At 38.8% G+C, this 15,532-nt stretch overlaps 2 protein-coding genes across 8 annotated transcripts in view; one reads left to right on the top strand and one right to left on the bottom strand.

Moving 5' to 3' along the window:
- The window catches only part of LOC127961450 (CUGBP Elav-like family member 1), a 26,082-nt gene extending 12,841 nt beyond the window's left edge, over nucleotides 1-13,241 (top strand). For 2 of the 7 annotated variants that reach the window (XM_052560549.1, XM_052560543.1), the window contains 12 exons: nucleotides 1,022-1,209; nucleotides 1,507-1,589; nucleotides 1,840-1,888; nucleotides 2,386-2,520; nucleotides 3,346-3,425; nucleotides 3,955-4,116; nucleotides 5,183-5,252; nucleotides 5,437-5,607; nucleotides 6,077-6,193; nucleotides 6,740-6,928; nucleotides 7,931-8,074; nucleotides 8,213-13,241. In XM_052560549.1, coding sequence (XP_052416509.1) covers nucleotides 1,032-1,209; nucleotides 1,507-1,589; nucleotides 1,840-1,888; nucleotides 2,386-2,520; nucleotides 3,346-3,425; nucleotides 3,955-4,116; nucleotides 5,183-5,252; nucleotides 5,437-5,607; nucleotides 6,077-6,193; nucleotides 6,740-6,928; nucleotides 7,931-8,074; nucleotides 8,213-8,340 — 1,506 coding nt within the window. In that variant the 5' untranslated portion in view covers nucleotides 1,022-1,031 and the 3' untranslated portion in view covers nucleotides 8,341-13,241. The remainder of the gene's footprint in view (nucleotides 1-1,021; nucleotides 1,210-1,506; nucleotides 1,590-1,839; nucleotides 1,889-2,385; nucleotides 2,521-3,345; nucleotides 3,426-3,954; nucleotides 4,117-5,182; nucleotides 5,253-5,436; nucleotides 5,608-6,076; nucleotides 6,194-6,739; nucleotides 6,929-7,930; nucleotides 8,075-8,212) is intronic. The other 5 variants (XM_052560546.1, XM_052560544.1, XM_052560545.1 and 2 more) reach the window with 5 other exon arrangements.
- Nucleotides 11,426-15,532, bottom strand: nudt19 (nudix (nucleoside diphosphate linked moiety X)-type motif 19). The gene is made up of 3 exons (XM_052560550.1): nucleotides 14,665-15,532; nucleotides 14,167-14,374; nucleotides 11,426-14,080 (listed from the first exon to the last, which is right to left on the bottom strand). Exons 1-3 carry the CDS (start codon nucleotides 15,430-15,432, stop codon nucleotides 13,848-13,850), a joined length of 1,209 nt encoding a protein of 402 aa, XP_052416510.1. The 5' UTR covers nucleotides 15,433-15,532; the 3' UTR covers nucleotides 11,426-13,847.

The raw sequence follows: 15,532 nt of genomic DNA, 5'->3' as shown, positions 1-15,532 counted from the left end.
TTGTCAAGAAGCACTGTGTGAAGATGTTCTTTTAATTTATTCTCATCACAGTCATTGCTTTATTCTTTTAGTTATCTGACCTTTTCCTCTCTTTTCATTGTCTAGTTTTTGTGGTTTATTGATTGAAGTTTGAATGAAACTCACCCCATCTATTTTCTAAATGCATCATAGATCATATGAACTTTTTTTTTCAGTAATCTGTTGCATGCCACGATACAGAACAAAAGATCTGTTGCTATTTCTGTTTCATCAATTTTAAATTCAGTTAGTAGTAAGCTATTAGTTCATGAAAAATGTTTATTTCTCACCTCAGAAAATCTTGTGTATGACCTGAGAAAACCATTCATGACTATTCATAGATGTTTAAGTAGGGATTTTACTGTTCGATCTTCACATAGTGCTGAATTTATAATGCAGTGAATGCTTTAGCACCCTGTTTTCTTTAATCACTAGCATCCACCTTATTTTTTAACTAAAGTGGATGTGGCTGTTTGTAAATTGAATGTGTGTGGCTTCCATTGTCATAGGCTTTCAGTTATGTTAAACTATACAAAACGGCTTGTTATGCTGCTTGACATTGCAATTTATTGTTTGTTATAACTGGATTGTAGTGCAGATAGTTTAGGGTTTACTGCACTGCTATTCTTCTAATGATTGACCTATAATGCCTAATGAATTGGAGGTCTCTCATTCACAGAAGATAGCTTAGTTATGCATTTGCATATTTCATGGCAAATAAGATGTACACAATTGTTTAAATGATTATTTTGCATCATTTTAACCTGCCAAACATCCAGTCAATCAGCGTGAGCAATATACTGTTAGTCTAACACCGGAGCACTGTTCGTAAATGAAGCTAGTTGTAATTGTAGTGTTTTCATTCTTGGGAATGATACAAGATTGCTGTGTGCATCCCTTTATTTGCTGTGTTTAGGTTTTATCTGTCAGGGAGACTGGAGACATTGAGGGTCATGTCCTTAAGACTCATTAAACAGGCATGTATGTATATATTTTTTTGTAGAGCCAAGAAGATGAATGGGTCTCTGGACCACCCAGACCAGCCCGACATTGATGCTATAAAGATGTTTGTGGGTCAGATCCCCCGGACGTGGTCAGAGGATCAGCTGCGTGAGCTGTTTGAACCCTATGGTGCAGTTTATGAAATCAATGTTCTTCGGGACAGAAGTCAGAACCCCCCACAGAGTAAAGGTACTTGACAGTCAGTACACTGCAGATTGAGAGATTTTCTGCCAGTCACTCTTATAACTTATAGTCTGTTCCAAAACCTAGTGAGCACACACACACACGCAGAGCTGCATAAAAACAAGTTGTCTCAGATGGCAGCCTAATTAAGTAGCCTGATTTTTGGAACGCTCCTTACATTAGAAACGTGCCAACGATTTCTTAAAGTTCTGCTCACTAGGATTTGGAATGGAGTTCTAGAAATTGGTCTCAGTGGAAATGTCATCTTGGACTTGGTTCACAGACCATTTATTGCATTTGCAGGTTGTTGTTTTGTCACATATTACAGCCGTAAATCTGCATTAGAAGCACAAAATGCCCTTCACAACATGAAGATTCTTCCAGGGGTGAGAAAAGGATCTACCTTTTTTTTTAAATATATATATATATTATCAATAATACATTAATCCTCATGCGTGTTGTCAGATAAGCAGGCCTTCTACCATTTAATGCATCGAATCTCCACACGTATTGACATGCTTTTATAAAAGCTTTTTCAGTACACCCAGTGGAGCTGTTAAAGCTTTTCAGATTTCTCATGGAGGCTGGAAATGTCAGTGTTAAGTCAAGTTTTTTTTTTTTTTCCTCTCTGTACAGATGCATCATCCCATACAGATGAAGCCTGCAGACAGTGAGAAAAACAATGGTGAGTGACTTGAATGTACAACAGTATTATGACAGTCCCTCGTTCATGTATGCTAATGTTCCAGAATTTAGGCTCCACTTTTATTTATTTTTTTAAGAGAGAAAAAGCTAAGATACAGTAAACTGATAACATTGCAAGAGATTTTCATTTCAAATAACTGTTTCCGCAAAAATCAAAAAATGTTTTCATCATTGATGATAAATATTTCTGGAGCCCGGCTAGCATATCAGACTGATTTCTGCAGAATCATTTGACACTGAAGACTGAAATAATGATGCTGAAAATTCAGCGTTATCATCAGTATTATTTTAAATATATAAAAATAGAAAATGTAAATTGTAATTTCACAATATTTCTATTTTTCTGTATTTTTGATAAATAAATAAAAAACAGCCTCTTCTAGACCCCCAAACCTTTGAACATTAGAGTATCGCTGTGCTGAAATTTCCACAGTTGACTGTCAAAATCCTTTACTGTCCGCTTTTCTTGTATTTCAGCGATAGAAGACAGAAAACTGTTTATTGGAATGATTTCAAAGAAGTGCAATGAGAATGACATAAGGCTCATGTTTTCTCCATACGGCCAAATTGAGGAGTGCCGCATACTGCGAGGCCCTGACGGACTGAGTCGTGGTGAGAACTCAGACACATGCATCTCATCACTGCCACCATCCAAAGCTAATTACACACACATGATGGGATACCATACACACACATACGGGAATGGAGGCAGTACTTGGAATGTTTGACTTGTAGCACATACAAGAATGAATTTATCTTTAGCAGCTTCTAGTTTTTCCCCTCAGGGCACTAGTATCGCACTAATAAACATGAAGTACATCTTCACCAGTCACTCTGCTCACTCTCATTTAAGTTATTTCGCGGAGGCAGTGTTTTGCGTTACTAATAGTTGCAGGCACAACCCATCAGAGAAAAATTAGACTCCGTTGGCTCCCATCGGCCCAAATGAAAATGACTTCATTTATCCCAGACACAACATGGCAACTGATATCAGATGTTATATAACCATGACTGCTTGCAGCAAATTGATTATATATGCACGGTCACTTTAATGATTAATTTGGGAATGTTATTCTCCTTGTTTCTAGCTGTTGTTTACCTGCGGTGAACAGTCACTGTGATTTAAGTTAACCAAAGTGTAACCAAGGGAACATAAGGCACATTGAGGCCCACGCTATTTATTTTAGAATTGGCTTGAGTGAAGTCGCTGTCCATCACCATGGGAACTGCTTTAGTGATAGACATGACCCATATTGACTCAGCAGCTCTCAAACCGGTTCACTTTCCAGAGAGACCGGGCCTAAACCATGTTTTGATTTGAGGTTGTGTTTCTGTGTGGTAGTTCATTAGTATTTCTAGTTTACGCTGTTATGGTTTAATCACAGAGGTTGGTGTCCTTTTGTGATGATCTGTCATACTTGTAAACTCTGTCCGCAGGCTGTGCCTTCATCACATTCACAGCGAGACAGATGGCCCAGTCTGCCATCAAATCCATGCACCAGTCACAGACCATGGAGGTAAAACACACGTTCACACATACCATTTCTGCATTTACACTTCATATATCTGTGCTTAAGAGATGATAAATGTCTATGCCTTAATGCATAGTATACAGTAAGTACAGTTTCTTTTTTGGATTGTATAGAAGTTACACTACCATTCAAAAATAGTCTTTCTTTCTTTTTCTTTCTTTCAGCACTATTTTCTCAATATATACACTCATACATATATACACACACACATATATACATACACGTGTGTGTGTGTGTGTGTGTGTGTGTGTGTGTGTGTGTATATTGAGAAAATAGTGCTGCTTAATTTTGGAAACAGTAATGACCTTTTTTTATCAGGATTCTTTAAATGGAATGTTTACAATTACAGCATGAAACTAAAAGCTTTATTTATAAATGTTGCTTATTCTGTAAGGATGCATTCAATTGATCAAAAGTATAAGTTTGATATTTTCTTGGCTGCTTACATTTTTTTTTTTTTTTTTTTATAAAATTCTGTGCTGGATTTTAATTTCTGTTTGCATGTGTCCCGCAGGGCTGTTCTTCTCCCATTGTGGTAAAGTTTGCAGACACGCAGAAGGATAAAGAACAGAAACGTATGACCCAACAGCTGCAGCAACAGATGCAACAGCTCAATGCTGCCTCCATGTGGGGAAATCTTACTGGACTCAATTCGCTAGGGCCACAGTATCTTGCAGTGAGTACACAGGACAGATCCTGGTGCATCTGAGGTCTGTGCATGTAGAAACCTTGACTATATTGAGGATCGTTTAAAACATTTAAACTCCATTACATAAACGGTGTAAAGCACTTGCAGAATGAAAGCATTTGTGTTTCGTACACGAGGGCTGGTGTTTGCTCCATTTAGGACTGTCACCATAGTAGAATTACACTATGATTTTCATGGCCAAAAGAATTCACAGTAACATTATTATTGTGATATCTGTAGGAATTTTTTTTTAAAAACAAACCGTGCTTTCAGTCAAATTCATAAGCATTATTTGCGTTTTCTCTCTCTTGGCCAATTACTCTCATTTAAAACTTAAATTTAGGGAGCTGAAGAGAGTTTTTAAATGTAACCGTATACTTTTGCCTGTAATCTCCTCCATCATGATTAGTGCAGCATCAGTAGCTGCGTGACTTCATCTTTTTTTCCTGTTTCATGATGGTTAAAACCAGTATTCAATACTGCCATCTACTATGTTATAATCGCACACGATTATTATATATTTTTTCAGACTGTAATGCATTATTTTTTTGCATATTATTTAGATTCCAACAGAGCCTTTTAATCAGTCTAATTCGCCTTCAAAATGTTGCTGTGTTGTTCTGCTGTGTTTGAGCACATGGGCTACAGGTCTGTGTTTGGCCATCATTTAGCTGCATTTAATTTGGCTTCTCAAAATCCTTCCTGATTGCTAATGATTGGCTACTCCTAAAACAACTTCTCATGTAGGTCGGCATAGATGTGTAGCCCTGTTTGATTGTGTTAGTGCTGCTCCATGGGTGTGCTGTGAAAACTATTTCTATCATCTTTCTCCCTTCTAATTCTCCTCAGTCCCCTCCTAATTTTTTATATATTCTCTTTGTTTCTGTCTCAACATGTGCTCCTGCTTGTCTTTATTGTGCCTTGTTGCCCTCCTTGTTGCCTTGTTACTTGTGCCTCCACCTCCTCTTCTTTTCCTCTCTTCTCCTCTCCTCTCCATCACAGTCCTGGATGCAGTCCTGACTCTCTCTGTTCTCTGTTTTGATGTAATGTCTAGCTTTATTTGCAGCTTCTACAACAGTCTGCGTCCTCTGGAAATGCACTCAACAATCTCCATCCAATGTCAGGTAAGAGTCTGATGTCCTCTGCTCAGACCAGTTAGAGAGCACGGTCTGCTGTTAGTTAGCCACTTGTAAACCTGTTATATTGCATGTCTATAAAATCAGTTTAGGGCAATGAAAGGAGGCTGTGCATGTGAGTGTTGGCGATAATGATGCAGTTTTGATGTGGGCGGTCTGCTATCTGTGGCAGGTCTGAATGCCATGCAGAATCTGGCTGCATTGGCGGCAGCAGCAAGTGCTACGCAGGCCCCCCCCACAGGTAGCAGTGCTCTGACCACCTCCAGCTCCCCTCTCAGCGTCCTCACCAGCTCAGGTACGCCCTCCGGACAGCCCGCTCAATCTGCCTGGGACGCCTACAAGGGTTGGTCCCGCTTTTTAATCTCCTCCTGTTCTTACCTTTGCTCCTTATCTGTCTCTTTGCAAGGTTTTTGGTCAATAACAAATGTTACTTGTTCAATACTTTGGCTATAGTTAATGCATTCGGTATCATGACCGTTCTTTTTTTAACCAAATAGCAATTATTGAGGCTGCACCATGCATTATTTTTCTTTTTTTTTAAATGTCATCTGAGATGTTCATGTTTTTCGTTTAGTCAAAAAATGAATGTTTAAATTTTTTTTAAGGACATTTTTTTATTCTGAATGTGAACTAATCCTTTAACAAATGGAACCTTATTGTAAAATGTTTTTGCTGCTCAAGCATCATTCTACGTGCCCTTAGTCTTGATACTTCCCATCGGTTGCTTCAAAAAGAAGTCTTTTGTGATTTGATCTCTGACACTGGCTTAGTAATGTGTCAGAGCTGGTTCTTGTTTTCTCTCCTCTGCACAGCGGGTTCCTCTCCCACCTCCAGTACTAGTTCTTCAGTGAACCCCATGGCGTCTTTAGGTGCTCTTCAGTCTCTTGCTGCGAGCGCTGGAGCAGGTCTCAACATGAGCTCCCTAGCAAGTAAGAAAAAGAGAGCTTTTTTTTTTCTTTTATGTATGAGGTCAGATGGTATCTTAATATCTTGTTTACACCAGTGTTCATTTCGTTGACAATGTTTTACCAATGGAAATGAGAAACTTGCTTTGAATGAAAAAAACTGATGAAAATCTATTGGCATTTTCATCAATGAATAAAATCAAGATTATTAAAAGATTGCATAATTAGCCTATATATCCATTGGTATTTCCATCTCAGGTGATGTGAACACAAGTGGTCAGCCAAGGCACATTACCAAAAAAGGTCACAAGTCGACATGCTGTTGCATTTAAATACTTAATTATATATATATTTTTTTTTCATTACTGTTCCAGTATGATGTGATTTTATATATTTTGAAATGCCTCTAAATGTAGGTTTTGGACCCCAGTTGCATCAAATTCTAAGCACTGACCACTTTCTTTTCCTCGTTTCTGTTTCTACTCCGTCTCTTGTCTCTGAATGTGGTTTCTCTGTATCGATCAGTAGCTGTGTGTGTCTGAATGCTGAGCTGTGTTTCTGTGTGTGCAGGCATGGCTGCTCTGAATGGTGGTCTGGGCAGCGGAGGTCTCTCAAACGGCTCGGGCAGTGCTATGGAGGCTCTGACTCAAGCAGCCTATTCTGGGATCCAGCAATATGCCGCTGCCGCCCTGCCCAGCCTCTACAGTCAGAGTTTACTGTCCCAGCAGAACGTTAGTGCCGCTGGCAGCCAGAAGGAAGGTGAGCACATGAAAGATCTGTTGAGCTTTGAGTAGCTTTTATGGTTGGGAGAATGCCAGTCTGTGTGTAAAGTAAAACTGCTAGTTTATGCTAGAAGGGTGAGTTCTTAGGGCATGTGTTGGCCCATGATGCTTTTCAGTGTGTGTGTGTATAGATGTGGCTTTTGTGATCACCATCTTAAGGATTCATTCTTGTTTTAAATATGCTGCAACAGCAAGTCCCAATCAGAGCGCGGGTAAGAGAGAATCATCAGTCAACAATGCCCATATTCTACATTTTGGTTTGTTTAAAAGTAAACGGAGATCCACACCAGCAGCTCTCTGCCAATGAATTCAATGAGCATTCAGTGATGTAAAAAAAAAAAAAACAACTTCAAGCCTGCCGGAAGATGCTTTTATGCTGCTACTTTAACATTTGCCATTATCAGTGTTGAAAACAAAGGGTTTCTATTTTTGTGGAAACCAGGATATGTGATTTCATTCATCTTTGTTGATATAAAAAATGCTCTAAAGCTAATTTTCTAAATTATAAATTATATTATAAATGTTGTTTCTTTCACGTTTGATCAATTGCTGATTTAATTGCTGAATAAAAGTTCAGAAAAAAGTTTTTTTTTTATGTGCATGTGTATGTATCTGTATGTACAGTTGCAGATATGATTTCAAGTCTGTAGCAAAACTTGCCCACAGTAATTTGTCCGTAATGTTTAACCAGACCTTCAGAACTTTACAAATCAGCCAATAAACATGTTTTTAATTAATTCAGTTTAAATGGTTTAACAAACTACAAACCTCCAATATGACAGTTTTTATCAACTCAGGGATGTCTTTATTATTTTCTGTGGTGATCAGCAGCATGCTTACATGGTATTTAGCACAGAATGTTCTTTTAACTAGGCAAAGAGAAGTGTTGAGGCTTCATTGAAAATCAAAAGGTCGCTCTAAGCTTTAAGAGTCAAAAGCTTTCTTTGTTTCTGTCTGTTTTCTCTCTGTCTTTCTAAAGGCCCCGAAGGAGCAAACTTGTTCATCTACCATCTGCCACAAGAGTTTGGTGATCAGGATTTGCTGCAGATGTTTATGCCTTTCGGCAATGTTATCTCTGCCAAGGTCTTTATTGACAAACAGACCAACCTTAGCAAGTGTTTTGGTGAGTTGAGCCCCGTTCCAGAAACATTGTGCATGTTTTGTGTTGATTTCAGAATTCTGAAATCCGAAGCAAGCTTTAGATGCGTGTTCTGTGCAGTGAGTAACTAGAGTCTGGCTCTTTTGTTTTGTTTTGTGTCAGGCTTTGTTAGTTACGACAATCCAGTTTCGTCCCAGGCGGCCATTCAGTCAATGAACGGTTTTCAGATTGGGATGAAGCGGCTGAAGGTGCAACTTAAACGATCCAAAAATGACAGCAAGCCATACTGAGTGATTTTACTCTCAAATGGACTTGGTTTGAAAATGTTTTTCTGGTAAGTGGAGTGTGACGTTGGAAAGTTAAGAATGCCCCCACCCACCCTTAACAGCCGCCTTTCCTAATCCTTCTTTTACTTCTCTGGCCTTTCCTACATATCTTCTCTCTTAACCTTCAAAACAAAGACAACATGCAAATTAAGAATTTGTTCCAAGGAGTAAAGAGTTCATTTTTGTTTTCCACATTTCTATATCTAATTGTTTTGTTGATCTTTTATTTACCCTTGAGTCTTTATTTTTATTTTGGTGCCATATTACAAGTTTGCTGTGTAAAAAATCTTGCGTCAAATGAAGTTGCACAATGAAAGCCAGCCTGTGTGACTGCTTTCAGTCCCTTAGACTGTTGATCACCACGGTCTGGCCCCTGTAGATGTCCTCCTGTGTTTACACTAGACTCTTGTAGTACATTCAGACAGTGTAATGCTGATGCCTCCTACAATGCTGCCTTTCTAGAAAACGAAGGAGGCTTGCTGCATCGGTGCATAAGATAATCAATCAATCACCTGAATATTGTTTTGAGCCTCTGAAAGGTCAGGCTGCACTCCGTTTTCATGGATGCCTTTTTATTTCATTCATGTATTTATTTCACTAATTTATTTATTTATTTTAATGTATCTGTCTTTACAATGAGGGTGATGTAACATTGCTTCAAAGTCTGTTTTATGTGCTCAGCTAAAAACAGTGTTTTCTGATTTTATTTTTACATTTCTAAAAAGACAAACACTAAGCAAGGGTATTATATCCCATGTTGGTTCATAGATGATGGTTAATCATTAAGTATTGCTAGTTTGCAGGAGATGCTACACTTTACTCTCAGGACATTCTCCCCATTCTGTCAGACCAACACTTCTCGCCCATTTTCTGCTCGCCTGGTATGTGAACATTTCTAAACAATATGTATGAAATAAGTGACCGAGTGCTTCATTTCAATTCACGAATCCTTTCTTAAAGCCTCAAACAAAACCTAACCCTTTTTTTGACCCAAGATTTTTGCTGAAGAACCACATGGTGGTAGCACACATGGTTTTAAAATGGCATTTGTATCGATTCTTTTTCCAAGACACAATCTACAACACTTTTTATTTTGATGGTCATTTGATACATTATCCTACGCCTCAATTGAGGAGCTTGGCGTTGAAGCTTTTAGCAATATTTGCATTCTGGAGAAGAGTGAGAGACGATACTGCCAAGAAAAGAAAGGAAGGAAGGAAGTTTACAATCGCTGCCGCTTAGTTGTCCGAATCATTTGAACTGAAATTTCCTAGTGTTCAGTAAGTATTTTATCTCTGTGTTTGCAGGTGGTCTCTTGTACCCTGGTGTATGGAGACTCGTCCTGCAAACCTGTTCTAGTTTGTATTTCTTGCTTCGGTTGATCATGGCAGTAAATAAGTGTTCAAATCCTAATCAAATGTTAATGCCAATCCAGCAGGGTCATGAGGTAAGATCGTTTTTATGGCAACCAAGAAGAAAACGTTATCCAGATAGTGTAAATTACTTAACTATTATGCCTTTTCTATTTTTATAGAGGTTTTATAATATTGCCTAAATAATTTATCTGAATTAAAGCAAAAAAAAAAATCAACTCTACAGATTCAGTTTTTGTAGAATCCTAATGTGAAGTTTTGTGGATATTCACTGATGGTTTAAACAACGGATGTGTGGCCCTTTTCACTAGTTGTAGTGGCGTTTAAATCCAAAATAATTTTTTTTTAATTTGAAGCAAATCCAGCGTTCAGTCTATAGTTTATACTTCGTGTAATATCTCTAAACTAAGTACATCATTTCCATGTGTAGAGACGAATGCTGAAATGTTGTTATCAGAAGTCATGTTTAATTCTCTCACAACAAAACTTGAGCTCGGAGTGGAAATAAGTGAAAATTGTATATTTAAGACTATTTTCTTTTATTGTTTTGACATTTACCTCACTATTGTCGTCGTTGTTCGACACACTTGTATTTATTAAGTGCTTTTTATTTTCGCAGATTTATTGCAAAGAAGCCAATTCTTGTTAACCTCATGATCCATTTTCAACGAGTGCGGAAACACCTCTCAGTATGCCTATCAGTTTGTTTCATACGTTAGAGAAGCTTTAGACTGAACCCAGGTGTGAAGCCCCTCTTGAAGCACTTAGATGCTAGTGCAGAAAATGTCCACTTCCTGATCTGTGCCTCTGTTCAAATAAACACATTATTTACATGCATTACAAAACCATTAAGTAGAAAAATGGGAGTGCTACACAAATCACCATTTTGAACAATCCAAAGATTCTTGTGAACTTGTTCTAGGCAGGGATTTTTGTTTCTTAGGCAGATTTTTTTTTCTTCTTAGTTTTGTTCCTTTTTTTATCCGGAGCAGATTGCCTAGCATTTGTGCAAAGTTCTGTGGATTTGTGCGCCTTAAAACAGCTCACAAGTGCAGGGTCGTTCCACGAATGTGCCAAACACATTGAGTCTTAAATTTCTGTATGCGTTTAATGATGATTCTCTGTCCCATCATGTTGTTGTCCTACACAGTTCAATGTAGCTAAATTGTATCCATTTGTGTTTCCCATGACGGGTGTTTTGTGAATGAGAACCAATATGAGCAGCTCCAAATATGCATTATTCCACAGTCCCTCACAATTCAAAATTGAAGCACAAAATAAAAGGACTTGCGCTGAAAGAGCTGAAACATTGAAGCACAATTTTTCTTTTTGTTTCTCTCTCTTTCCCTTGGTCTAAAATCAAAATGCGGTTGTGAGAAATATTTGAAATGTTGTCATGGCTGTAGTAGGCAGGTTGTGTTGTCTCTGTGTTGTTGTTGATGTTTAATGTTATTCCCCTTGTTCACTATTGGCACGGTGCTTATCTCTCCCTCTTTCTTCCCACTTTTCTTCATCATTTCCTGTGTTGCATTCAATGTTTTGTGTTTAGATGTGTGCACCTTTGAAAGACCCCTCCTCATGCAAACATAATTATTCATGATTTTCTTTTTCATCCCCTCTCCTTTTTCCGTTGTGCTTTAACCTAGGTTTATTTGTTTTGTTTTGTTTTTGTTCTAGATGTGCCCGTTTGTCATCGTTTGCCTAGCATGTCGATGTGACGTCAAAAGTTCATCGTCCAGTCCGTTATCCTCTTCGCTTCTCTGGCGCTTGAAATTTCACCCTGACCTTTGTTAACTTTTGACGCTTATTGATTACTTTTGTTTGTTTCTTCGTGTGACGTTCATTTGCGCTGCCAATAGGGAGCGTTAGAAAGACTGCTTAAATTGTAAAAAGTTTCATGAAAATTGTTCTGAGCAAAGAGTCTATTTTTCTAGAACATAAAAACATAACCACTAGATTTTTGCAAAAGCTTTTTTTCTTTTTTTTTTTTCAGATTTCGTTGTTTATCGATTTGTTTTTTAAATAATTTTCCAGCAGTCTTCCTAGCGCTTCTAATTGTACTCCTTTTTGATTTTTGTTGTTCTTCTCAAAGCAGCCATTCAGTTTTATAGAATCACTTTTGTGTGTTCGAGTGTGGGTGTGTTTCCCTCTTTCTCTCACTTGTTAGTTCTAAACCTTTTAGAGGATGTTTTTGTCACATTTTGATGAAATCGAGGATAAACTTTGTACATTTGTGTTCGGTTAGTTGGCATGATGTAATTTTGGGAGTTTCTATTAACAGAGTGACATTACAATAGACACTTGAATTGCCTTTTTCTTCTTTGTGTGTCAAGCCAACACAGGCTCATGTTTTTTTTATTTCCTTATTGTGTGAAAATCAGGATTAGTCAAAGCATAGAATGAGCAGAGTGGTATTTTCTTGTCACAGATAAATCTTAAGCATGCATGTTTTTTTTGTTTTTTTTTTGTAAGTGCACTGGAATCCTCAGCAAAATGTGATCTAGTTCTGTTTCAAAAAGTCAAGATAAATAAAGTGGTGCCAAAAGTTGTGCATGTTGCTATTGGTTACATTTATAGTATGTAATCTTTACTGCTGCAATGACGTGGTCTCATTTTGATGGTTTAAGTGTGTGTTCAGGTTATGGGTTAAAATGAATTTTAACAATGTATTGTTCTAAAAATTGAAGTGGGTTTCAAATGAGTCCTTTGAGATAAATTGTGCCTACAACAGCTAAAACACATGCTCTTCTTGATGTTGTTCAGTTAATGAAAATGTTACAACCTAAAGTTAGTCTGTTTTACAAAGCTTGCAAGCATTTTTACTTTTCCTTTCCCATTCTGACATCTGTATAAGTTGTGAAGGTCTGGACTGATTGGTAGAGCTCAACTGCAGCTTTGCCCTCTTAGCCTTTAGTTTAAAGGCATATCTCCACAAATGAAGAGCTACATTTGGATTTTTTTTTTTTTTTAAGCTGTATAATTTGGGGGTTGAGGTGGTTGTTTTCTAGATTTTAAGCTGCTGTTTTGTGAGTTTAAATGTACTCTGAGAAACTTTCCTGTGGGATGTTTGTCATTACTGGTACAGAGAGTGATTGTATTTAACATTTGAGATTTGTACAGAATTTGCCTTTTCTACTTCAGTCGTTTCATAATGTAGATCCCAGTAAGTAGAAGCATGTAGACCATAACACCATGACCAAACGTCAACCTGTACAAAGTAACCAAAATGCAAACAAAAATCAACTCCACAAAACAGCCTTTAACTGAATTAAGATGTTTTTTAGTTGTTTTGTCGTTTAAGTTGTGTGGTTGTCATTGGAAGTGTAGAGAGTGCAGAATTTATTAAATGTCTGAAATAAATGTGCTGTATAAGGTTGGTTAAGGATTTCATGCTACTGTCTACAGAAATATAGCAAAATGGACACCCATGAAGCTGTCATCTGGTAGTTTATCTTTAGTTTATGTATGATTAAACTGTTTTGAAAACATTCACACATTGTCTGAATTATTATTTTTTTAATCTGAATTTAAAGATGGCAGAAATGCACATCATGCTTCAGTTTTAATTAAAACACTTGATTTACTACTCATTGTACTTCACTTAGATTTAAATCATTTATCTTAGCCAGTACTACAAAAAATTGCAACAGCTGCTGCTACAGCCAGATTTGTTGTTATTGGTTGGTTATATATGCTAGCCATAAACCAATCCGATAAATGCAATTTTTGTACACAGTCCTGTATTCAGCAAACTCAAAAAGCTTAAAGTTGAGCACTTTCAACAAATGAAAGCAACTGAAAGTGTCATACCCTCATCTGAATTATTACATTAATGAAGAACTGTGACAATACAAACTTTACACATTAGTCTTTTTTATGCACTTCAGAAGGTTTTTTTTTTTTTTAATCATGGTACCAGCAGTTGTCACATCAACAATGTAGTCACCGTTTATGATTTGTATATGACAGAAGTTCGGGAGGCCATATGTTGAACTACACTGAAGAGCTAAAGTGCCTTATCAGTAAGTAAAAATGAGCTGATTAAAAATAAAAAACCTTTGATGTCCATTAGTCCTGCAACTGTTTGGCAGGTAAGTGTCAGAGTTTACTATGGTTTTTGGAGGGGTTGTCCACATCTTTACCACAGAGAGGGGACAGGTGGTTATACTTGGGTGTGATGTTTATTTGGACAGTTACTGAATATGGATCCTGACCGACAAAACGGTGCAGGTTTGCACTGTCCTGCAGGAACTCTTCAAGACTTTTCTCAGTCTTTATCACGCCGCCGCTCTTTCCAGAAGGGTCCACTTTTTCCGGGTACAGAGCGTCCCCTGTGTATTAATGAAGGGAAATCCGGTTTGATAAACAGGCGGTAATTAGCAGGAATGTCTATTAATTTATGACCTGACATAATTACCTGGTAAAATGCTTGCAAAGCAGTCAGGCGCCACGAGGTGAAGAGGCAGCCACTGTTCGCAACCCTCCAAAGACCTCTGCCAGGCAAAGCGATGGAGATCTGTAAGAGATGGACAATGGCACATCCGTCCAAGCTCGTAGACCTGAGGAGGAGCGAGCAAGAGCTCCTTTGATTTGTAGCTGTGCAGCGCCTCAGAGGGACTCGACCACTAAGAAACGAGGCAGTGTATTTACCAAAAGTTAAGCATAATTGGTAGTAGTTAGCATGAGACTGAATGACTTAAAAGCTACTATTAAAAAACATATATTTGAATGAATAATAATGAGGTTTTGCCACTTGCGTCAAGTGGGCGCTGCTATAGCTAGCGAATGAGCGCTAGCCTCATGAATATTAATGAGCTCCAAGAAATAAGCAGCACTTCGTCAACAGAAAAGTCCAAATTATTTCGCCAGCTGGATACAAATTGGTTGCGAATGCAAATTACAGTTCAAAACGCACCTTGAAATGAACTATTTCCTTCTCGTCGTGAAGCGTGTGTGGCGTGTCGCGCAGACAGCAGATGTAGAAGGCCGTGTCGTAGCGCCTCTGTTTGTCCTGCATGCCTATGGGGGTCAGCCAGTTGCCCCACTCGTGTAGAGCCCAGATATTGGGCAGACACTGCAGCTCCTTGCACATCTTAATAAAATTCGCCGAGTCACCAATAACCAGAGACCTCCACTTGGACAGCACGTCTCTGTCCCACAGTCCGCTCAGTGTGGTGAGGGCTGGCTGGGGGTCACTGTCCCGAGCATCATCTGTGCGCACGCGAATGCCACTTTCCTCGTGTTTGGGAATCACTAGGAGCACACCGGACTCCTCAAACGTCTCCCTCACCGCACATATCCTGAAAGCCACGTCTCCGGGGATCGGGGACCCCAGCTGCGCTCTGTCAGTGCCGAAAATGGGTGGCCTGGTCTCCGGAGTCTGCTTCACGACTCCGATGCCGTAGTTGGGCGCTTTCGTGAAGGATTGAAAGATCTCCTGCCACTCGCTGGAGAAGTCAGACGAGTCCACCAGCCCCCCGGGAAACACATAGACACTGGGCATGAAGCCGCTGCTGCTGCTCCGTTTCAGCAGCAGCACTTGATAATCAAAGGCGGATCTGTGAGCTGTGTCAGAGACTTTCTCCAGACCTGTTTTAAGAGAGTCCGAGCTCTGAGCGTGTCTCAGGCCGGCCGCCAGGATCACCGTCGCCGACTCTCTCCAGTGTTTCAGCGTAGTGTTCATCCTGGCCCTCGTTCACATGCTCACACTTACTCCAGTGCCCTATCCCGGCAGCTTTAGACTTCGGTCAACTAACTAATCATGACATAACTTGATGGACAGC

This window comes from Carassius gibelio, chromosome B7 (genome assembly GCF_023724105.1).
Source record: "Carassius gibelio isolate Cgi1373 ecotype wild population from Czech Republic chromosome B7, carGib1.2-hapl.c, whole genome shotgun sequence".
Classification (NCBI taxonomy): Eukaryota; Metazoa; Chordata; class Actinopteri; order Cypriniformes; family Cyprinidae; genus Carassius; species Carassius gibelio.
The sequence above is the reverse complement of the archived record's forward strand: the minus strand, read 5'-3'. Positions and strand labels throughout refer to the sequence as shown.

Bases quoted from the DNA above. Each gene is read 5' to 3' on its own strand.
- nudt19 (XM_052560550.1), bottom strand. From the start codon at position 15,432: ATGAACACTACGCTGAAACACTGGAGAGAGTCGGCGACGGTGATCCTG. The intron at 14,375-14,664 runs GTGCGTTTTGAA...CTCGTTTCTTAG, and splicing joins AGGAAATAGTTCATTTCAAG to TGGTCGAGTCCCTCTGAGGC. The intron at 14,081-14,166 runs GTAATTATGTCA...ATTAATACACAG, and splicing joins CTTTGCAAGCATTTTACCAG to GGGACGCTCTGTACCCGGAA.